The sequence below is a fragment of the Solenopsis invicta genome, chromosome 15 (assembly GCF_016802725.1).
Source record: "Solenopsis invicta isolate M01_SB chromosome 15, UNIL_Sinv_3.0, whole genome shotgun sequence".
NCBI lineage: Eukaryota > Metazoa > Arthropoda > Insecta > Hymenoptera > Formicidae > Solenopsis > Solenopsis invicta.
Window position 1 is genome coordinate 7,867,084 of NC_052678.1, and position 24,220 is coordinate 7,891,303.

General features: G+C 39.5%; 1 protein-coding gene across 29 annotated transcripts in view; it reads right to left on the reverse strand.

Annotated features, from left to right (window-relative positions):
• LOC105197149 (basement membrane-specific heparan sulfate proteoglycan core protein) overlaps positions 1-24,220 on the reverse strand; it is a 166,399-nt gene that overhangs the window by 81,265 nt on the left and 60,914 nt on the right. For all 29 annotated transcript variants that reach the window (XM_039457991.1, XM_039457993.1, XM_039457994.1 and 26 more), the window contains exon 9: positions 23,585-23,701. In XM_039457991.1, the coding sequence (XP_039313925.1) occupies positions 23,585-23,701 (117 nt within the window). The remainder of the gene's footprint in view (positions 1-23,584; positions 23,702-24,220) is intronic.

Below are 24,220 nucleotides of genomic sequence, written 5' to 3' on the forward strand. Positions count from 1 at the left end.
CATTGTTAACGAAAGTGTATTATATTGTTTTTACGCAAACTGAAATGGTGAACGAAAGAGTTTCATTTCTGTGACTTTCCTATGACAAGAGTTTGGAAAAAAGCGCAACAAAGTCAACACTCGAATTAATCGATATACTATGTAGTTTTTTTTTAATTATTAACCATATAATAATAAATTATGCGTGGACCGTACATAGAAATGTAATAATAAAGCCATCTAAACTCAGTGGTATAAAAAAACAGTCTCAACTATTTTAGCGTATTACTTCTGCATTAATTCTGTATAAACTGATGTATAAATTATACCACTTCAAGAGAAAATTATTACATTTTAAAGTAGACAATTTGTAGAAAATTATAAATTTAGTTTTAAAAATAAACTTATAAAATGAAATTTTAATACCGTTAAATATGTAAAGAGAAATTAAATAAAATCTATAATTAATTTAATTTTAATTTTAAATTGTTTTTTATTTACAAAAAACTTTTTAATAAATAATCTCGAATTATAAGTCTTTATAAGAACTTGATTATAAGACTATCCAAAGTATACAGCATGATTATTGAACAAAGACTACCTAATTCAAATATGATATTCCAAAAGCAGTAATACACCCGATTGTAATAGATCTCATTTTAAAGATTTAATAGCAATAATAGTGAATTTATCGCGGCGCTGTTTCAGAAAATGACGCGTCGTAAGAGAGAAATCAGGGCGGACGCGTTTCTTTTTATACCCGACGCTTTTCTCCAACCGGCACGACGCGGGCGAGATTAGGAGATGTACTAACGAGAGCAACAACATCGCCGGAATCGCCGACGCATAAACGCAACGCGTCGTTAACGCCGGTTATGGAACTTCCGAGTTTCTTGCCCATTAGCCCGGGCCCGTAGCGGGCGGTCGTAGCCGCGTCGCGAACTTCTGGCCGCTGCTTTACCGCACAATCGTAAATGTATTAATAAATAATAACGAACTTGCCCATACGCTCGACCGTCGCCCACCATCGCGCGGCAGTCCCTTCCTGCGACGACTTCGAGTCTCGTGTTTTGTCCCCTCCGGCTAGACCTCGACTGTTCTCTCTCTCTCTCGGCCCATTTCCCTCACTGTAATCGCGCTCTAGACTTTGTGTACCACTTTATGCTCCAATTTGACATTGCCTGTGTCGACGATTATTATTACATCGAAGACGCAAATGGATAGAGAAATCATGCTGCTATTTTCTTACGAAAGTCCGATTGTTCTAACAGCTAAGTTACTACCTCATTTCATGCTCCGCCGTTTGTTCCGGAAATACAACACAAACCGGATATCGAAACCAAACACTTTTAATTTAATTCGAAATTAATCGCCATCAGTAATAACAATTTTATTTTATTTATAGTAGATTCTGTTCGCGACACATGGGTGTTGGGGCTAAAGAAACCGTTATTTTATTCAATTGATAATAAAATGGTTATTAAATTAACAATTTAATATATCACTGATTTTCAGTCTTTTAAATTCTCTTTCTCTCTCTGTCTAATGAAGTTTAATGAGACATTAAAACATCAACTTGTCTGCATAAGCGCAATGAGACTTGCCTGAAATGCCGGAAATCTCTTTTTCGCGATATTTTTAACAGTTTCTTTTTTATCTAATATCTTCATGTATCTAAACTGAATATTATATCTCGGGACGTAAACCGCTACGGTGTAATGCGGTGCAACTACGGGCTTTCAGCGCGGCGCAACACGGGGAGCGAGCGGGATGAAAAAAAATTGGAGGGAAAAAGGACGCATCGCCCGTGCAGAAGGGGTAGCTGGGGGCAGCTTTTATATTACGTGCGTTTTATAGTGGCCACATTCACACGTGTATACACGTATCTATGTGCGCGCGTGGCCGCGTTTATCGTCACCCGCTGTATTGTTTAGAACACATAAATAGCGTTTCCAGTTCTTTACCTTTAAATTATCTTTTTTTTTCTATAGGGAGAGAAGCTATCACCTCGTGAGTTCAGAACACCATTAAAATACTTTAAAACGACATCTTAATTACAAGTGACGAATAAATTTGTAGCGCACTGCACGAAGCATCAGCCGAATTAATAAACGAATTTATATAACAATTTAAAGTTTTACATTTTACATTATTGACAACAAGATGCTCATAAATATCTAAATATCCTATCATCAATTTACACATAACGACTTCTCCTTGTTTTTAAAAATTGTACAACTGCTCACGCATTAGATATTTGCTTGCCAAATGCTTAGAGCTTGATGCGTATTGCGCGCGTGTAAAATGCAATACGCACGCGAGATGGGGAGAAGGTGCCGAGATTTATGGGAAGAGAGGCCGATTGTTTTATTTCGAAGAACGGTATTCGAGCGCTACTGTATTATCCACCACGCGCAAACGAGACTTCTTGCGTTATTTCCATCTCTTTTTCGCCCCACACTCGCCGCGTTTTCTAGCGTGAACGAAACATCGCGAGATTTATCCTGAAAAATACATCGTGTGCCCGACATCATGCAATTAAATGCCAGGCACTATGGCGTGAAAGAGAATGGTGGGGAACGAAGAAAGAAGGCGCGAGAGTCTGCCGGGAGTAGGATAGGGAGAGGAAAAAAAAAGGGTAAAGGCGACACGCTGTAAAAGCAAATAGAAAAAAGGAGGAGAGAAAGAGCGAGAGAGAGAGAGAGAGAGAAAAGAGAGATATACATAGAATTGCCGGAAAAATTGTGTAATCGCTTAAAACAATGCTATTCACTTGTCGTGAACTTGAGGAGTAATGGGTTCTTACTTGGCTTTACAGAACAAATGATTTCCTCGCTCGTGTATAGACGAGACTTTTAACATCGAATCATCTTTTCCTTCCCCATTGTAAGATATCGCTGATCAATCGCGCTTCTTCTCGCCAGAGGTTATTTCTCATCCGTAGAAATTATTAGCCGCAAAAAAAAAGAAAAGTTACGGAATGAAATTTGAGAGATTAAAGTGCGAACGCTTTAAGACCTAATATTTAACGCATTAAGCTCGGCAATGGTGGCACATCACAACGTCGTAGTGCCGAGACATTTGCATTACATCAGCAATATTACACAAAATGGACCGTTGAAAGTAGTGGAGAAGAGTTTAAAACTCGTAATTTTACCTGAGTTCCCTCGTAAAAAAATTTTTTTCATTCGTGTCGCGATACGATCGCCGCTGCCGAGCTTAAGATGATCTAGCTTAACTCTTACGGCCTAATTATGGGTATTCCGTGTCCGATCGATTTCTATCCATGCGGAAGTTTCTCGAGATTTCAAAGTAATTAAATTACACCACATTTTATTTCCTTTTCCACACACACACAAAAGTACACAGACACTTGTTCTAGAAACTTGAAAGTGTGTTCATGAATTTTTAGAGATGCTTTGAATCACTTTAAATGAAAAAGTGGTCGGACGCGAGACACCCATGATTGAGTATGCCCTTTCTCACACTGTAACGTGAGGGTTAATGTAAAGGATTCTAAAAGAGATTACGTAATTACCTCGATTACGTGATCGATACTGTGTTCTGTGCCTCTGCGCGAGGTTCGATCGTGCTACGGCCAGCAGGAGCAAAAGGATCGCCAGGAATCTCGTCGTCGGCAGTCCCATTTCACTTGTCGATCGTTTACGAGCGATTCATTTGCCGCGTACGCGATTTCGCGCGCGGGCGCGCGCGCACGTTGCCTCTCGTACAGGGACGAGACCTCGAGAGCTTCCGACCGCCTCAGAAGCGCGTCCCGGTCGCCGCGAAGGAAACCGAGAGTTGGTACACACAGGAGCTAAATAATTGCAAAGGTTAATTGACTTGTGTGTGCTGATCACAGCGGAAAGTACCTTCCCTGCCTCCCGCCTCCCTCACCCGTCTTGTCGATTTTCGCGGAGAACTTTACTCACTAAATTGTAAGTATACCGGCGATGGGACCGAATATGGCAGGGAAACGACAGGAACCGCAAGTCTCGTCTCGTCCGTGGCGAAATGTCGAGGCACGCGACGAAGATAGATCGTAGAAAGTTGAGAAAAGTTTTTATGCCCGTGTCACGATTTTTCTGCAACGCGGGTCTCTCCCTCCGCCGAAGAGCCGTATTTCTTTTTTTTTCTTCCGGAGTAACTTCCGATTCATTAATTGAGCTCGTTTGGTAAGTTCAATTTATCGTCGATGAAAACTGCCATGCGGTTCCGCGTGAATCTACGCTCAGAATTAGAGACACGGAAAGAACGGCTCCGTGGAGGTATCTGAAAATTGAGCTAGTTACAGATAGACAAAAATAATTTTGTTGGATCCTTAAAATATTTTATGCGGATGCTCGAAACTGATTGCTAAAATGTTAAAATTTGAGGCAACATTTATCAAGCTTGAATAATTTACACAATTATTTTGGAAATCCAATAAAATTATTTTTAAATCTGCATATAGTTAAATTTTTAGACGCTCCAGCACAAACCCGTTCTTTCCATGGCCGATGGGGAAGAAGGGCGCTTCTTTTTCGTTCACGCACATTTTTCTCTCGTTCTCGACTTCTGCCGCGTCCGAATCGCAAGATCTGACCTCGCGATTTATGCAGTTCCCCAACCGGATGTTCCCTTTACCCGGTCTACTTCTTCTCCGTCCTTATACGCGGCGACAATTCAGTATTTGTTCGCGCGGATTAAGCCGGATTGCGCGGCGCGGTTGCGGTAAAAGCCGAGGAAATTGTGCGCCCCAGTAAACAGACAATGGCCGTACGGCGTGCGGCGGCGCCACGACGCGCTGTGTTTTTCAATTATTTTTAATTATTTTCTGAATGACGGCCCGCCGCGGCGTAGAGTTTGATGCACGCCAGCCACGGTCTTCAATCTCGCTTCCCCCGGTTGCATTGTCGGCGCTGTCGCGGTTTTCTCCATTGTGTCACCCGCTTTTCTTCCACTGTGTACTCCAATTTCCAATATCGTTAAACATTCCGCGTGTTACGTTATTAACCGAGTTCTTATAAATCCAATAGCAATTAACCCGATTGTCAATCGAGTATCGAGAGCAAAGACATTCTTCGCGCTTCTCTTTTTTTTTATTATTAAAAAATACATTCGACGTTTCATTACTTTCGCAATTTTCAAAACGCTGTTCAAGTCTCGACCGCGAATAATTTCATTTTTGTTTGATGTATCATTAAAGAAAGAAAAGAACGTGCCAACGCGCAATTTCGACGAGATCTCACAAGAATAAAGGATAATACCTTTTCCTTTTTATACGCGATGGCTCTTTTTATCACTTGAATTATCCAATTTAAATAGTTCGTAAAAGTTGCCCATTATCTTGATTATAATGCGTGTGAAGGACGGGGCACAGGCAACACAATGGTGCTTTTCGCGATCGCGCTTTCGTATTGGCGGGAATACCATGCGTAAAAGCACGTCGCGAAGATGCATGCCAGACTTTCGTTACGTGCCTCGGGAAGGATTTACTCGGGGAAAAACTCATGTTCGCTCTCACCCGAGTCGCAAATGAGATTTTTTCGGACTCCGTGCCCTGCATTACTCCGCAATTTAATTTCGGATGGTAAAGAAACCTCGATGGATTAGAAACTGGGTGACAACGTTCGTTCGAGCTCGTAACCCTGCATTTTACGACGCGCATCAATCCCCCGGCCCGGATTTATTCGCCGCGATCGTAAAGGGAAATTATAAAAGCTGTTAAAAATTACTGTGAATTCGTCTGTCGCTGAAGAGAGAGCGAGAGAGATACATGTGTATCTAACGGTGCGCGGCTTAACTTCACCTTACAAATCGCTCGAGCTACATTATGCACGAGCCCAGGTCGTTCGGGAAGGTACTTTCCTGCAGGTTCTCGTGAAACGCGCCTTGCACCTCGGGCAAAACAAGTTACGTCCACCTCGGGGAACGTAACCGTGATCACGAAAGTCTTTCGAGCGCGACGATCGAAATTTGCGGGGGCCGAAACGACCGCGCCGCGCCGCGCCGGGTGCCGAATCGATCGGCCAACGGGGACATTAACAGACGGTGCGACTTCTTCGTTAATTAAAAAAAAAAAAAAACGTTAACTTTGCCGCCGATCATCCGAGCAAGGGCTACACCTACGAACCTACTTTCCGAGATGGATCCGAGGAACGCGATCAAGCTCCCTCGATCGAATGCGCGAGATGAAAACGTCGCGTCTCTCGCTGACCGAATCTAGCGAACTGGCATGCCCGCTAGTCGTCATAGACCGAAGAAAGAACCGTCCGAGTATAGAGACACCCCACCGCCGCTGTCAACGGCAGAAGCGTGGGAGGCAGTAAGCTACTTTGTATTTTTTTTTCTCTCTTCGTACGCTCTGCCTCTACTACGGTGCATCATCGGCGATGGCTCATGCTCTCGTAGTCCTCGCTGTTCTCCTTGTAAACCAAACGTAAGCAAGCAAACGCAACCCTTTGGAACGAGTTTACGTTTGAATAAGCGTGATCGAGCCTTTAAGAAAGATTGAGAGAGAGAAAGAGAGAGAGAGAGAGAGAGAGAGAGAAGACTGTCACTTCGAAAAAACTCGCGTTTATATATCGATGACTTGTTCGAGCAAAGAAAAGAAGAAAGCAATGAAATGGTTAAATATATTCGTTCCTTTCGTCTCTTCTCGATGCGGATAATTTTGGACGAAGGATTAGCCGGAACTCCGGATGAGCGACACGCTTCACAAATGCGGACTGCACTTTTCCACCCCTCGTAAAGCACGAGCATCGAAGAGACGTTTAAATATATACGAAGCGATGAAATAGACGTCATAAATTCAGGAACATGCCTATGCATAGAAAAGTTTCCGTACGAAAGCTAGCGCGAGAAACTTTTCCGGATTATAAACCGAGTGTAAAAAATACAATAAAATAATTTATTAGATCTCGAAATGTATTTGTAATTATGCATTTTTCATTTTTATCGTAATTTCTTTTCTTTTTTCAAATCTTTTCGTTGAAAAGAAATAAACTTTGGCCGAAAGAAACAATTTCTTTACGTTTAAGGAAATCAAATCGGATTGAGAAAAACGATCTCTTACGTTCATTCAAGATTTTTTTTTTTTTTTTAGTAATGTAATGTGTGTGTGTGTGTACCGACGTTATCTTAAGCTTCCGACTTTAATTTCGTCATCGGCTCATGTAACTAGAATGTTACTGAGATATATTTAGTCTCTAGAAGGAAAAGAATTCGATAGTACTGAGAATGGAAATTGAGACGCAGATTAAGCGACGGAATTTTGTAACGCGACACCATTTATGAATAGACCGATAGGGAGTAGGGATCGAAGATCGAACAGTCAGCCAAGAAAAACAGAGGGTCCGATCCGAAACGGATAGGAAAATATCGTTAGCACGACGAAAGGTGGTAGGCTTACTCAAGACATCCACGGTGACACCTCGGATCAGTTGTTTCCGATAACACTATTACTTACACCGAGTTACAAACGAGACGTGAGAAGAATCGAGAGTCCTAGACCTAGAAATTTTCTTGAGCGATTTCGACGACTGACAGATCGAGCTTTCACCCTTTTGTACTAAACTCACACAATTATCGTCAATTACATCGCTCCGACGATCGGCGGCTCTACATCAGCTGGACGCTCATCGCATGCCCACCTAACCGAACTGCCTGCAGCCTAATTCGATACAGCGGCGCGAGTTCTGCAGGAAGCGCACCACATGACGTTCGCGCGATTCGCGACTTTTGACCGAACGCGAGCTTTCGCTCGAGATGTCAAGGCGCGCGGGATCCCATTCGTCTATCCAATTCGAGAGTTCATACCACCCGGGGCTCCGTTAATTGAAACTTGCGAACTTTCGGCAGGTTGACCGTGTTCTCCCTTATTTGCCGGCTCGTGCGCGGCTCGTGGCCGCCGACGCAGCTGAATCGCGATCCTCCGCGATACTATCGTCGGCGCGTACCGGAGCGGACTAGGAGCGCGGACTAGGAGCGACCGACCCGTCGTGATCCGAGCGAGTAACTGTCGGCCGAGAGAAGCGTGGGAGGTCTTGCAGGTACCGCGGCTCCGTGGCGTAATGGCAATCACGCGGGCGGCCGACACGGCCTCATGCCGACCCTTTGGCGCGCTTCGACCTCTCGGCAGTTTCCGGCGCTCGCTCGGCGCCGCTCGACGTCGCCAGTCCTGTGCGAAAAGAGTCGGCGCCGAGCCGTTCGCGAGATGAACTCGCAGATGAACTCCTCTCTGATCTCGTTTAACCCTTTTTTTTATTCTTCTTACGCACGAAAATGTTCGAGCCTTAAAGTTGCTCCTGAAGCAACAACGTTAAATTAAATATCGAAGAACGACGAATCGCGAATTTATTCGAAGAAGCGAATTACAATCGATTTACGACGATCACATCGCTGCCATTGCGTCATTGTAATGTATCAAATGAATCAAAATTGCATGTTTTTTGTCTGGGAACCAATAACATCGAGATAATTCATCTGTCGCCTGAGCGGCAAGAATATAGTCTCGTCGACAATTAATTTTACATTTACGGATTTTCGACGACGTGTTGCATGCATGTGTTCGAATGTTTCACATTTTCTTCAGTAAATGTTTGAAAATCTAATTAAACTAAAAGCGCAGTCGTGCATTGACGGTGCGAACGATTTAATATCAAAGACGAGACTCAAATGTTATATTTTAATTACTACCGAATGCTCGTTTGGATAAATTAATTGGACCCATTAGTATCATCGTTCGTTATATATTGACGACGAAATTAAAGTTGACAATAATTGAGGTAAGATCGTGATATGTATACAATTAACCTTTCGCAAGACACGTGGATAAAAGTCAAAAGTTCAGTCACGTGGAATCCACGAGATTTTAAGATAAAAACCCTCCAGATTCAGTATAACATTAGTGCAATATTATTCTTTCTTTCTTTATTTTTCATAAACGCTGGCGCTGCGTTCTTTGAAAAGATTTTGCGCTTTTAATTACACCTGAGGTTCTGAGCAAACCTTACACGGAAAGAATGATTTTTTGCTGAAGTGTCTAAACGTTTAGCTCACTCTCTCTATTATAGTCCTTATCTCTTGTTAGAGCGTGGTGAGTCCTCAACGCATTTCTGTGATGTGCGCTTTTTACAATTTACGCAGATTTAACTGGATACAGATCTGAAAATAATTTTATTACACCATCAAAATAATTATGACAGATGTTCAAGCATGGATGAGCAACGCTGCAAAATATTTGACGTTCTAGCAATCAGTTTGAAAGTCCAACATAATTATTTTTATGGTCTAATAAAATTATTTTCAGATCTATATCCAGCTGAATATTTTAGATATTTTAGCAAAACCGTTCTTCCCATGCCCGTGATTTGCGAAAGGTAAAAACCGAGAGAAGGTCGACAAACATAGCAGGGGATCTTGATGCTCAATAATTTTCTTATGTAATTTTATATACATTTTCAAACTTTTTAAACTGCGTGTCCTTATTTCCGGCTTATTTTGATGCTTCAAATGCAGTTCTTAAATTAAGCTAGAATAGTAATCATAGATTGATAATTATCATAAACTGATAATTAGTATAATTAGATACAAATTAATATTGATGCCAACAAGCAATAATGCTAATTATTAATTTTTATCGAATGTTGACGTAAGTCTACGTAGAAACGCAATGAAGCGTAGCAAAACGAACGTCGGCGAAGACGACGCGCGGGGTTGGTACGGTCGGCCGACACGTTCGGTTCGTGCAGATTATAAAACTTTAAATAAAATAACTTTAGAATCACACGGGTCTGTGCGCGCCCGGACGGGCGTGTCGACGTGCGCAACGGAGGATGTCGACGACGTAGTCGACGACGTGGTAGCGCGAAGGGATGAAAAGGAAGGCGGCGAGGGCGAAATGTGCTCGCGACACGATGTAGACACGTCGCGGAAGAAAGGGACGGCGCATGTTTATTCAAACCCATCTTATATCGCATTTTCATACTAATGGACTTTTTCAACTTGGAAGAGTAGGAGAGGGCGGGAGGGTGGGTCCCGGTCCCGGTCTCGTGGTAAAGCGTGTCCTATGTTTCCGCTCTTTGGCTTTGGCTTTGGAGAATGTATAGAGTCGGCGCGGTCCTCTCCCGTCCCACCCTCCGGACGTCCCGCGGACGACCAAGTCCGGATTATCATACTCGCGTTAGCATAACAGTTAGAATCTCTCGACGAGAGAGAGAGAGAGAGAGAGAGAGAGAGAGAGAGAGACTGAAAGAGAGAGATGGACCAAGGCAGGCGGAACAAGAGCAGCACGGCGCGTCGAGAAGCGCTCTCGATTTCCCAGCTCGCCGTCGAATTCTTCGCTTCCGAGATAAACGATCGACCGACACGGCGTCCTGATTTATACATCTATTTTCTGTAATCGGGACGGTAAACCGAGCCACCTAGTACGAAAATTGTAAAGACACGAATTGAGAGAGATGCGGGTACAAAAGTTAATGCGACCCACTTAGCGCGGCAGGATTTAAAAAATGCCCTATTTTTGTTATCAAGCCACCAATTTGATCTTCTTATTCATTTTATTTAGTAAACGAGACTTATTTTAGTTTCAGTAAAAATTATAGAAAAAAAAAGAGACAATTTCTCGCGTTTAACGAATTATTAAGAAAATAAAGGTAATCGACTAAATAATATTACAGATTGAACAAAAAATGGAGAATATACTGTTACATGGAAATAAGTAATAATTCAAATTGCATTCCAGACACAGATATTTAAATATTTTACACATTAATACAAAAAAAAAAAGAAATACTTAGTGCTACGACCGGACCAATTAAACTCGTAATTATCCTCAGCGATATCATATGTATATTATATTTAACTAAATACAAATGTAAAAATAATTTTGTTGAACCAACAAAATAATTATAAAGAAAGATTCAAAAACGATGAGCAACACTGTAAAAAATTTTAATCCTCCAGCAACCAGCTTGAGCGTCTTACATAATTATTTCGATGTGATCTAACAAAATTATTTTCAGCTTTACATCCAGTTAAAATTCTTTAGCAAAATCATTCTTTCTGTGTGATTATCAAATATAAAGATTACAGGGGCGCGCAAACATTACCGATTGTTTTTCATGTTTCATTCTACCAACGATCACATGATATCGCAGAACCAAGTTGAATCACAGTGAAAAGTTTCTTTGCTACTGCATCACGTAAGATCGTGTATTACGATTCACAACGCTAGGAATGATTCGTAACGACACGAAATACCGTCGCGTTCTCTTCTTTGAGGACAGAACGGAAATCCATCTTTCTCTCTCTCTCTCTCTCTCTCTCGGAGGTGCAAAAGCGTTCGATTGTTTTTATGTAGAAAGCGTCCATTCATCACCTTATCTTTTTTCCACGATCGTTCGCGAGGCATACGGAGGGGGATCGCGTCTTCCTTTAAGGTGAAATGAATTCTTCGTTATGTGTAGTTTGCACGAGTTCGACTTTGGCCGCCTCTGACGAGGACCACTCCTCGCGGGGGTGCATTCTGCATCCCCGCCCGTGGGCGAAAATTACTTTCGCGTTCGGGCTCTACGATGCAGGTCGCGCGGGCAGAATTTTCGTTCTACTCAGGGACGATTAAACAAATCCAGAGCGCCGACGCCGCCCGCTCGCGTCGTAATTCTCCCGACCGCGTACGTATTGTCGTAAATTACAAAAAAGGGGGTCTGAATTGCAACGAGCAACGGCGCGTGCACGCGAACGCCGCGAAATAACCGCGCCTGTGTTGTGCGCGTCCGTGTGAGACACGTACACGTGGCTACGATGCATCGGGATAATACTGTCCAAGAGTCAGAGCGCTGTCCGAACCGCGAGAAATCTGGGTTTTGACAATTCAAAAAAAAAAAAAACCGTGCGAACGAGAGAGAAAGAGAGGGCGTAATCCTTTACGTGCTTAAGTCACGTTTAAACCGGCACGCATCTTTTATTCATCGAATAGATTAAAGAAAATCGATACCAAAAGGCAAAACGGGTAAACCCGCGCGTAAAATATTAACGTTGTTCATATCAATTTATATTTAAATTTTTCTAAGAAGAACATAATCTTGAAATATTGTTCAATATGCAGACTTAAATGACTTTATTGAGAGATACTCGATTAAAAGTTCATAGAGGGAAGAGTTAAATAAGGTCATACTGAAACTGGATCGCTGAACTGCATAATATTTAAGAGCTAGGAATATTTTGATTCTTTGCTCCACTATTTCGTTTTCATTACAAATTGCAGGAAGAATATTTAACATGAGATTTTTTAATTATAATTTTAAATAAATTGAAATTATGAAAAATACAGAGGACGGAGAGAGTCTTGCTTCAGACCTAATTTTTCCTACGATGATTAGAGGAAAAAAAAAGGCAAAAAAACTTGTAATTTTCCTACGCGTATTTCGTTCAACTACCATTTATCTACAACGGTGATGGTAGATTCGATAGATTCACAAGTTGTTCGACGTAAATGTTCGATAAATGAACCTTTGAGGAATATTGTTGCAGCGTACTGTACCGTACACGTACATACACACCGACTGTTTGTCGTTGGTGCTGTTCGTTTGTTACGAGTGGACCTTAAGTGTACGAGGTGCCACGGTAACGCCTACCAATCTGCTGTTTGTCCTCCAACCACCCGCTGCTCTCGCCGCCGCCCCTCGGCGCGCTTAATTCTCGCGCGCGCGAAATGAAGCTTAAAGCCGAAAATGAATTCTAAAAAGCGAGCGAGCCGCCACCGCTGATAAAAGCAAACCCACTTTCGCGTTCGGACGGCGCAACGACGATCGTGCTCATTCCCCGCGCGTCCGTGAGAAGAGCCCTCTTTTAATAATAATTAAAGAATAAAGGGATAAAGGGATATAATGCAATATATTCAACGCAAGTATGCACTCCTGGTTTTGAAGTCGACAAATGTATTTTAAACTGAATATTCTGAATAACTTCTAAAATACTTCATGTTAACTTCATTTAAAGATTTTTTTCATAAAATGTGGAACGCTGACCTATTGCTGCAAATACTGATGCTTTAGAAATACATTTTTTTCTAGTTCAAATTTGACAACTTTTCATGTCAGAGATTTCTATAAGATTCGATTAAAGATTTATGCATGTTACATTAGTAAAGGTATCTAAAATTCATTTGTGTTCCATGAGAAGTGTTAAATTTTATATGGTAACTTTACACGCATTAAATCCGCCTGTCACAACTGTCTAAAATTGATTCGTGTTCCATTGAAATATTAAATTTTATAGATAACTTTACATATATTAAACTCGTTTATTAGAACTAAAAGTTCGCTTTGTTAGAACTAAAGTTCGTTTTGTGATAAAAATTGATAAGGTCGGGAAATATATATCTGTCTTACCGCATTCCTCGAATAGTACGATTTCAAATACGTCGGCTTTACGAGTGGATTGAGCTGATATAATTAACGCCTTATCATTAATTCCCGTTATGTCAAATAATTTAAAAAATAATTAAGATCATTGCTAACAATATCGCTTTGAAAGAGATAAAAAAATAAAAATAACGTTTCCTCCATTAATTGTTTGCATATATAATGAAAGCGCCGAGAAGATGTACATAATTAAATTCCACACGTGAGACGATGCGGAATAAAGATTTTATGCTTGAAAACTAGAAATAGCTACAGTAAATGTTGCCATTTAAGTCGTTCGGCATACAGCTACCAACTATTCTGGCTCACAAATAGCCGTCTCCTGCAGTGACCGAAACTTCGGAAAATGTTACGGCCACTGAATATTCAGCTTTCCATACATTTCAGACGAACCACACGATCTTTTGTTAAAGATTAGTTTCCAGAAAGTTGCCAGAAATTTTTGAACCGACAAGTAGTTCTCGAAGGACAGTCAATTTTAGAAACGACACGATGCATGAGGTTAACGCTCTTATTGATCTGTCTTTATATTTGTAACAATCAAATTTGTAACAATCAAATTAGAGGATCATTACTAAAAGTGATCATTACTATCATTGAATACGTTAAAATAATAAACTATTTTTTTACTTAAAAAATAAATAAATAAATTTATTCATTGCTGGTAGATTCTATCGTTTCATTTCTCTTTTTCTGTTCGCCCCACATATAATATTATATGTACATTCGATGGTAATACAATTCTCTTGTTCAAATATATTCTTGTCAACTACTTACTGGCACCATTATTCATTTAAGAAATTAGAACAGGGTATTAGCGAAAACTAATGTACGTAAACATTGTTCTCACAAAAAACTTAGCAAGTCGTGGCACACATAGTCTTATGCGATATAAATAATATTTTTTTTTCCTTTTTTCTTTTCTTTGCTTTTTCGTCCTTCTCTCTCTTCTTTATTTTACTTATCTTTATTTTTTCTCTCTTTCTTTCGTCCTTTCTTCTCTAATTTAAATTTATTTTATTTCTTTTTCTATTCACAAAAATCATTGATTTCGAGTAATTTTTATCAAGCGTACAAAACCATTTTGACGAAGTTTATTCTTCATATCGTCATAATTAATACACATTAATAATTAAAGCTAATTTGTAACGATATACAGCGCACTATCAGAGTTAGTTATACCTAAGAGCATACCAGCGTAAAGCAGCCTAGTGAATTAACTCACCGCCCGAGCGCCAAGACACAAATTGAGAAGGTATTATTGTAAAGGGCCCGGCCGTCACTCTCAAGTCATTGATATGCACGTGCAAATAACCAAACTTGGAAACGGGAACAACTTCGTGCAATCGCTCATCTTCTATTCAGCCAAGTCACTACTCAACACATGTTATGTCATTTATCCCTTATAAGTGGAATACGGTCTCGGCGTAGGCGTCATCCGATCTAAAGTAGGCATGCTAAATTCATTCGTTGCCTGTATCCCGTATCAATGCCGACATCATGTATACATGTACAGAAATAGCAGTAGTGAAGTGACGAAATATCATCGCGAGAGCATATACGAGTACGAATTAATTGATGCTAAAGACACGTGCTTATTGGAAATTTCCGAAGCGATAACAAGTTATGGAAACTGTTAATTTTGGAAATGATCCCAAAGTTAATTATCTGATCTGGCAATATGTATCCATTTATCAACATGTTTGTCGTGTCAATATGTTCTAATTTTAAATACTTGTATACGTATATATTGGATGTAATAAAATATTCTAATTAAGAGTTTTTACTTTAGCAATATACGAAAAAGGTCTTTCGTTTGTGGTGAAATATTCTACAATGCAACTTGTCCAATGAATCGCGATGTACCTAACTTGGTACACATGAGAATGCCATAGTATGCTCTCGGCTATATAAAGTATCCATATATATATGTGGCGTATCCATAGAGAGATACACAGTAAAAGTTATGTCAATTTTTTACATTGCCCATAGACGAGACGCTGCATTTCGAAACACATCGATATTGCCTCGCGACTCATGAATATTTTAATTGAAGATAAATTAAACATTTTTCATTATAAACTCGCACGAGTGTTGCGGACAAGCGGCGAGAAAGGGGGAGGGGGAATAATAGAACATCATTATTTCTTCGCGGCTCACACAGTTGATCCTGATCAGCGAAATGCAACAATTTAGTGTTACATTTGCGTAAGTTTGAGAACAGAGTCGTCTTTGTCGAGGATGAATGCGGGTGCTATTTAACGCATTCCCCAGATAAACTACGGCGCCTACCGGCGCTATAACTGGTCGAAGGTGGAAGTAAATAAAGAAGAAATAAATGGATAAGATATAACATTCCGCAGCTTTACGGCCAATGTGCACACGGCGCATGCAAACGGTCAATTAAAAACTCGTCCGTAGCGTGTGCAGGACGCGACCTAGGCTCATTTTTCGCCGCGAAAACCGTACGCGCTGCCCAGTGTCTCGAAAATGTAAACGAACGAACGAATGTGCCCCTGATCGACCGTAATGTGACTTTGCGCACCATGGAGATGCGATCGCGCGACGGCGTAGATCATGCCAATGCGACGGCATGCAACAAGGACAACCTTTATCCACCTGGCACGAAACTCCAACGTTGATACGCCGTTGATAGGATCAAACATGCATTCGCGCGCGTATTACGCGTGTTGCTTGTACAACGCGCGTTAAGCTTCATCGTTCGGATGCGTGTCACTATGACTGATGTCTTTTTTTATTGCTAGAAACGAAGGAGGAAATAGGATAAACGTAAAAAATGTGTAAAACCAAAGATTTATCCCTTTTTTTTTCTCAAATTGAAAGTAGTTGGTTCGACATTTCTCTAAAGTGTTCGTTCGAATCGTTGCTTTAAAGATGTCTGAGAAGCGTTTTCAATTAAAGGATCGAGAAATACATTTCTAATATGTCGGTTTCGCGAAACGATCAAAACCGCTCTTCGGCGTTATAGTTTTTACTCACGTGCGAAACGCGCAACTGCATTTCGCACGTGAAAAATGCAGCGACGTAAATGTTCGTCCGACTACATATGAGGATAACGTTTTTGCGGCCTAGGAATCTATTGTTTGTGCCCAGAACTATCATGCCGTACAAAAAAAAAAAAAAAAAAAAAAAACAGCTCATGTGTAGTACGTGTTAAGGCCACAGTTTTGTCGCGCTAGTTAATTTTCGTCCGGAGTTTAAACTCAGCTGCGTTTTCTATAAAAAAAATTTAATATAATTCGATTCTGAAATTGACGGCGTAATGCATGATAGCATAGTTATATGAGTGCAGTTAATTGTGACTTTTATGAAATATTAACTTATTACTTCCTATGTATAGTGAAGAAATTTTTTTTACGCATGTAGGTAACATTGTTGGAATAGGATACTGTAATAAAGTTTAATGATCTGATAACAGATATCACTATTTACCCTAGCTGGATCGATCAGGATGACGCACGTTAACATAATTTATCAAGGTGCACCTTCTTTTCGCGTTTACTACTACTTTTACTTATCGTTAGTATAAAATATTATAATAAAATCTTCAATACTTCTCAAAATCAATTATTAACCGGGGAGAGTAACTAACATATTAGAGGGAAAGTAAGATTTTTATGAATAATAAAAATAATATGTAATTTTATTAGTATAATTTATTATTTATTCAGTATTATGATCGTCATTATTCTATGTGACGTTCATCCATTTATTTATTAACTTTTTATTTCTTTTCTCGAAGAAACTAATCAATTTTGATTCTGTAACATGACAAAATTCAACCATATATAATGAAATAGATGTAACAAAAAATTGGAGAATTAAGATAGGAAATACTTCTTCTTTCATCGTATTTGCTATCATCTGTTTTAATCATTGGAGCATTTCTTATTACGGGGAAAAAATTTTATAAAAGCAAACAATATTCGAATCATTTAAAAGAAATAAAAAAATAATAAATTAATAAATAAATAAATCATCACAAAAAATGATGGCGATTATATTATTAAATAATTAATTAATTAATTAATTAAACTACATATTCTTTACATTATTTACAAAAATGACTACATACTCTCCAATTCCCCTAATATTTTTCTTCGTATCGCTCAAAATTTGGCAACAAAAAAGTATATACCAGTTACTTTAAGTAGCATTATAAAACAACTCATTGAAAAAAACTAATGGCACTGTCTCAAAATTAATATTAATCTGATTCATCTTGTGATTCAATTCGCCTCGGGATCTAGTCTATCTAAAATATCTACAAGTTAATTACCAAATAAGTTAATAATATATTTTTATATTTTATATAATAAAAATTAATAACATACTTAAAAAATAGAAAAAATACAATTTATAAGTAAAATCAAACAGAAGAAAGTTTATAGGACGTGTATTTTGCAAAATGTCAAAGTACCCTAGACCTTTAGTTACACTGTTACAAGTTGGAGGACACAATTCTGCGAGGATGTATACGAAAGTGAAGTAAAGTGATAGCAAGCGATATTTCTAGATACGGTCGACACGCATTAGCCGGGCGAACTTCTTTTTACGGATGTTTTTCGGACGAGCGGGGAACGATAAATTTTCGCAGACCGGACGTTTGCGGGTGCGCTCGTGTGTTTACGCTGCCGGCAGTGGAGGCGTTAAGATGTAATGACATGCAAAAGAGAGAGTCTCGCGTAAACCCCTAATGGTCGTACGACACACTAGTCGGCTTGTAATCGGACAAGCATCAAACGCCGAAGGCATAGCCTGCCATTATGTATTATTACCATCATCTGTTACCGCGCTGTGCCAGCCGAGTTTAAGCCTTGCCCCGTTTTAACTGTCATTTTGCCTCATATTTAAGCTGCGAATAATATGGATTACCTAACTATCCAGTTTAATAATTGAGATACAGGTTTTGAATTAAGATTTCTGATACTAAATCGAATTTCATTTAATCTTTATTATTATCCATATAGAACTGAATACTAGACTCGAATCAAATCGTTGAAACTTTTAATTAACAACATACTTATTGTTACGTTAAATTTTAATACCTAAAAAATATTTAAAAAAAATTGACATTGATTTTATAAGATAAAGTCGTTAAAAAATTTTGCTTTTATACGCAAAACGTATCAGATTTTTAATTAATTATCATCTCCCGGAAGGCAATGATAAACCGAGAGTAGCTTTGCTAAAATGGAGCACGCATAAGCATACATCAAGCGAAGACCATAATTTTCAATCATGAAAGATATATGAGAGAAAGAGAGAGAAAAGTACGGAAAAATTATTTAATTTAATTAATTTCTCAACTGAATTTGTGTAGCTACGAGCGCGACGTTTTGGTACGATCGGTTACAAGTTCTGCAGTTAGAAAGCTATTTCAACATTTACTGTAAAAATATCGTCCAACTATTAGCATCTATAAGTTTGCAATAACAATATTTGGCGTCGTTTGACGTGATGTGGCCACATAGAAGGAGCGGGGTTCTCCGTCGTAAGACACGAAGAAGCTTCTCTTGAAACTACCGGCCTCCGTTATACTTCCGCGATAACGAATGCATCGCGCTGCGTTATAAAAGCAATCGTGAATGTCTTCGCCGAGAAATATCGCGGGCGATACCGAGCCTAGTCTAGATGCACAGTAGTTTAGATTAATTCCGTGGCACAAAAATATTTCAAATTTTAAAATCTATTATGACACTTCAAGCTTTACTGTTAATGTATTCCGATAAATACTTTACAAATGTAAGTAGAATCTGGAACATATAAAGATTTTATATTCTAGAACATTACGTACCAGTGTCATTCGTTAATGGTTGAATAAAATGTCTTATTTCAAGTAATAAGAATATCATCTCTCTTCGTCTCATTTTCAATTTCCTCTGCAGAATTGTCTTAAATTGAAGGGGGTAAGTGAGCTTGACGTTTTATTCCGATAAAAAAAGCAAAAGGAGGAGGATATTCATCGAGCGCGGTTCAGGCAAATAATAATAAGGCAGTCGCGATGTATTAGTAAAAAGCTGAAATTTGGTCGTATATTCCTATCTTTTCGCTGCCCCGACGTTCTTCGCCGCTCAAGGACGTACTATATACCGTTGACGACATTTAAGTCGGCCAGTCTACATGTATAACGCGCGCTCAGGACGCACCTGAATAATGTTCGAAGACGACGGGGGTTGACGTTTGTCGTGGCGGTGCCTAGCGTGCAAGTTATCTCCCTACCCTCTCGGTTCTGTTCTACCCTCCTCCACACGGTTCTACTCGCGTTCTTCCGCTTGCCCTCCTGTGCTCATCGTTTCTTCATCCTTCTACCCCCAACTCGGTGGTACTCATAATTGTCCAACGGGGCATGCATATCGCTGGCGCGAGGGAGAGCACCCGGGGACACGAACTAGTTATGCGCATTCCTACTCGAGAGAGAAAAGAGAGAGAGAGAGAGCGCAATGAGGAAAAAAGAACAAGGGGATGAATCAACAAAAGGGGAGAGAAAGAGAGCTACGATCGCCCCGTGCCTCACGACTGAATACTTGAATATTGATTAAGCATGCACATCGCGATTACCGAGAGCAAGTAAAAGCGCTCTTCTTGCCGGGCCCGCAACCTGCGTGTCTACGGATATTTATGTGAAGCGATGCTTCGACGATGTGTCCTCCTTCTTCCATCGTACCCCGTGCCAGCCCCTCGTCCTACCCGCGAGCGCGAGCCCCCGTCGTCGGAGGGATAAAAAAGGCCTGCCGGAAGACTCGGGAGATATCCGCTAACCATGAGACGTTTAAATGATGAGAGCGCGGATGTACGGAGAGCGTGCACGGTTGCTTGATTTACGATCGGCCCTCGCAGGATTATATCCTTCGATCGCGCGAGCCAGCGCCGGCGCCGCGAGCGCGCGCTGCCCCAGTTCGCCGCCGGTGAACGATTAACGGAATAGCGGGAAGCCGTTCCTCAATTTGTTCCTGCGTTTCTTTTTTTCTCTTCTCTCTCTCTCTCTCTCTCTCTCTCTCTCTCTCTCTTTTTTTCTCTTCTCTCTCTCTCTCTCTCTCTCCGCCACTCGTCCGACGCGCGAGTTACGAGGACGGAAGTACGCACAACGGCGAAGTAACGATTCTACGCGAATGCGTAGAGCGGGTTTCAACGATTGCGAGATTATCGTGAGATGCTCCGCGATAGAAACCAGAATTGCGACCAGGTGGACGCCACGCGAGGCTTCTCCATTCGAATTAACCAAGAACAAGATCCTCGATCAACAACCGGCTCCGACAAGCGGCAGAGCTATTTGTCGACAGGCATCGACTACTCTTTAAATTTTTTGGAGTGGAATCTCACTTTTTTTAGAGTAGAATCTCACTCTAAAAGTGTATGAATATCCGCTCAACCGGCTGGATTTCCACTCCAAAGAATTTAGAGAGTAGCTTCACCGAGAACAGCGCTTCAAGTTGTGATTGTGAATTGTTCATTTTCAATGGGGAATAATTGCGAAATCGCAATAATGACGAAAAATACAATATAGAACGCTATGTTTTGCCATACGTACAAATGTGCGCCGTCGACTCGTTATGTGCATTGTATAAATCACGGAAATAATTAGCCCGGTGTTCTGTTGCTATTACGCGAAATATCATCACGAAAAAAATCGTGACTGTATATTAGAATATTCTGCACATATTATACGTAATAATATCCTATTATAAAAAAGAATATTCTTAGAATACACAATTTATACAGAGTAACTTCGATATATATACACCGCACCAATGAAAAACTCGATTTATCACGTATCATTTATTATATTTAAGGAAAATTAATTATACCAATAAAAATTTCATATTGTCTACTATTATAAAAACAGTTAGAAATACAAAATGTATATTTTCTTACATTAAAAAAAAAACTTTAAATATCTTTGCATTCTAGCTGTATATCAAAAGTGCGACAATCAAATTGGATAAAAAATACAAGAGCTAAGCACATGTATTTTCGTGTACTCCATTCTTCACTATCTCTCTACATTTCTGTCATGAAATAATCATGAAATAATCAATAAACCTATTACACTTCTTACAAAGAAAGTAATCATTTTACGTAAATTGTACATATATATCGCTGCACCACTCATAACATTTGACAAATTGATTCAACCCACAATGGTTTTGTTAATATTAAAAAAGTAACAAAACTAAAATTACAACACAATACTAATACATCATAAAGATATATAACAGAGTGGCTGCAAAAAAGTTATCTCCACTCCTTCTATTTTTTTCTGACTTTGTGGCGTAAATCCCCGCATGGTGTAATATCGAAGTTACCCTGCACGTTGTTTGTATATCTGCTCGCTTTATGACAAAAAAATGTGTCTCTATCAATTTTACAAAAAAAAGGTAAGATATGTCTAAATGTCCTAGTGACCAAACACATTGCTAAACCTAGACACTTACAAGAACATTTTTTATTATTAATTTTAAATATAATTTTTATTATAATATTAAAATTTAATTGTAATCTTTAAATATTCAAAGATATTTATAAAATATTTTAAAATATAAAAATGAATGTTAAAAAATATTAATTTATTACACAAACACAACCAAGTTACAGTTTATACTTTTAAAGTTTTTAAAACTTTTTAACGTTATATATTTGTCAAGGGTAGACATCACAAGGGTAGACATTAATTTATGTTTTGTAGTTATTTTTTTAATGAATAATATTAAAAACAAGCATTTAAACAAGCAGTTTAGATTGTTCATTAATTTATTTAGATATTTCATACTTTACCATTTTCGGAATAATTTGAGAATTTTTCATATTTTCGTAAGGTAATAATGTTTTATATTCCATATTTGAGTTAATTATAAAATTAGGTCGCTTTATCATCGTGAATTCTTTCAAAAATTCTACAATTTTTACTTTCAATTGTTAAATGTCCGATTACTGAGACTATTTAATTTAACATGACGCTGGTTACAAACATAAGTTGCAACGCAATTAGTCAAATAACATGTAAACCGCGATTACTTGATGTTTCTTCGCGCTTTCCGAGAGGAAAGCGCGCAAGTATAATTCACAAGCCGATACCACCGAGCTAATTTACCTCGGCCGAACGCGCACAGCTGTCTAATTAAGCTGGCTTTCGCGCAACAAAGCGCCCGTACGTGTAGCCGCAATCGGGTGGGCTTTACAACACCGACCGGTATCCGGCGCTTCCGCGTTGTTGACCACGATCGTCCTCCACTCGAGACGGACGAAGCTACTACGAGGGAGAGGGAAAAAAAAGGCCGGGGGTCGCGCGGGACGGCGGCGTGGGACAAGAGAAAAAGCCCTCGAGCTTTGAATATTCAGTAGGTACGTACCACTTGCGCGCCGGCCTCCCCCGTCTGACCTTATTTTTCTGCTGGAAAAACCACAGCTTCCGTCGCTGCTTAGGGATTCGCATCGCCGTTCGCGGAAGAGACACGTCGCCGGAAATTTGCACCGACGTTCCACGGTTGGACGAGGGCGCAGACCGATTTGAATTAATGTCGCGGCGTGCGTCGCGTCGAGACGGGATGAAACGGGAACGCGTCGGGCACGCCGATAAACCGTCGATCTCGATAAGCGAAGTTCCAACAGGGTGGAAACGAGTACCGAGGGATGACGACCCTATCGATCCCTTGGGTCGGTAGAACAGGTAACTGGTCTATACTATCTACGCTCAGGTCTCCGTCCAGACTGATAAACTAACGATCGTAGGTAAGATACAGGGTGTTCCAGAGGATTATATGCACCGTCCGTTATCATGCGGTCGGTAAAACCGAGATTACCGAGAAGTAATGGAAAGAACGAACGATTTAACACTCTGTAGCTTTTTTGAATACGTTTTCTGTCTAAAGACGTATTGTGTAATATATTTAATATTATATGACTTATTATAGTTATTTCATATTATATGAGAATTAGATATTTAATATTAATGTCTCTTACATTTTTTGGAAAAAATTTAAATGTGCCCTTTAGAATATAGGTCTAATTGTAATCTTTTTACGTTTGTAATCTTCTAACGCGAAGGAAGAAAGTGTTTACGTAAAACAGCTTTCTAAATGCTTCAAAATCCTTCTTTTTGTTTGAGTACTTAAACAAATAAGAATCCCTGCGATTCATTTTAAACATTAGTATAAAAAATTGAGATATGTACTTACCTGGATAATGACAGTCGTGTTCGTCGCTACCATCCTGGCAATCCTCCACAAAGTTGCACCGCTGAGATTCCAGTATGCATCTGTTTACGTCGCACGCAAATTCTCCAACGCTGCAGCCTGTAAAACGTAAATCGTTAATATATTAATTTCTTTATAATGTAGTTATCGCGATTCGCTTTCAAACGTAAAAAATGCAATCGTACGTGATACTGGCAAAAATATAAGAATTTGCTTTTTAACGTAAAAAGTGTTAGAAAGACGTACGTGAATTTTATATCTCATTAGCACGTTACATGCAACGATGCGATAAAAATCTAGTAATTCTAACATACACATATATGTACAATTATATAAGATAAAACACAAAGGAACAAAGTTGAAACTTTCTAATACGTATAGTATGAGAAGCGTTCAAGATGATACATAATAACAGAAGACATTTATTATGTTATTTGTTTGATGTGTAACATCACAAACCTCGATTTGACTTGAATGCTTTTCGTATATACCTAATAATGTACACGCAATATTATGTTGATTGTGTATATAAAGATATCAAGGAACAACTAGAAAAAGCTTATACATTTACACATGTATATACATATACGTATTCAGAATGCAAAAAGGATTAGATAA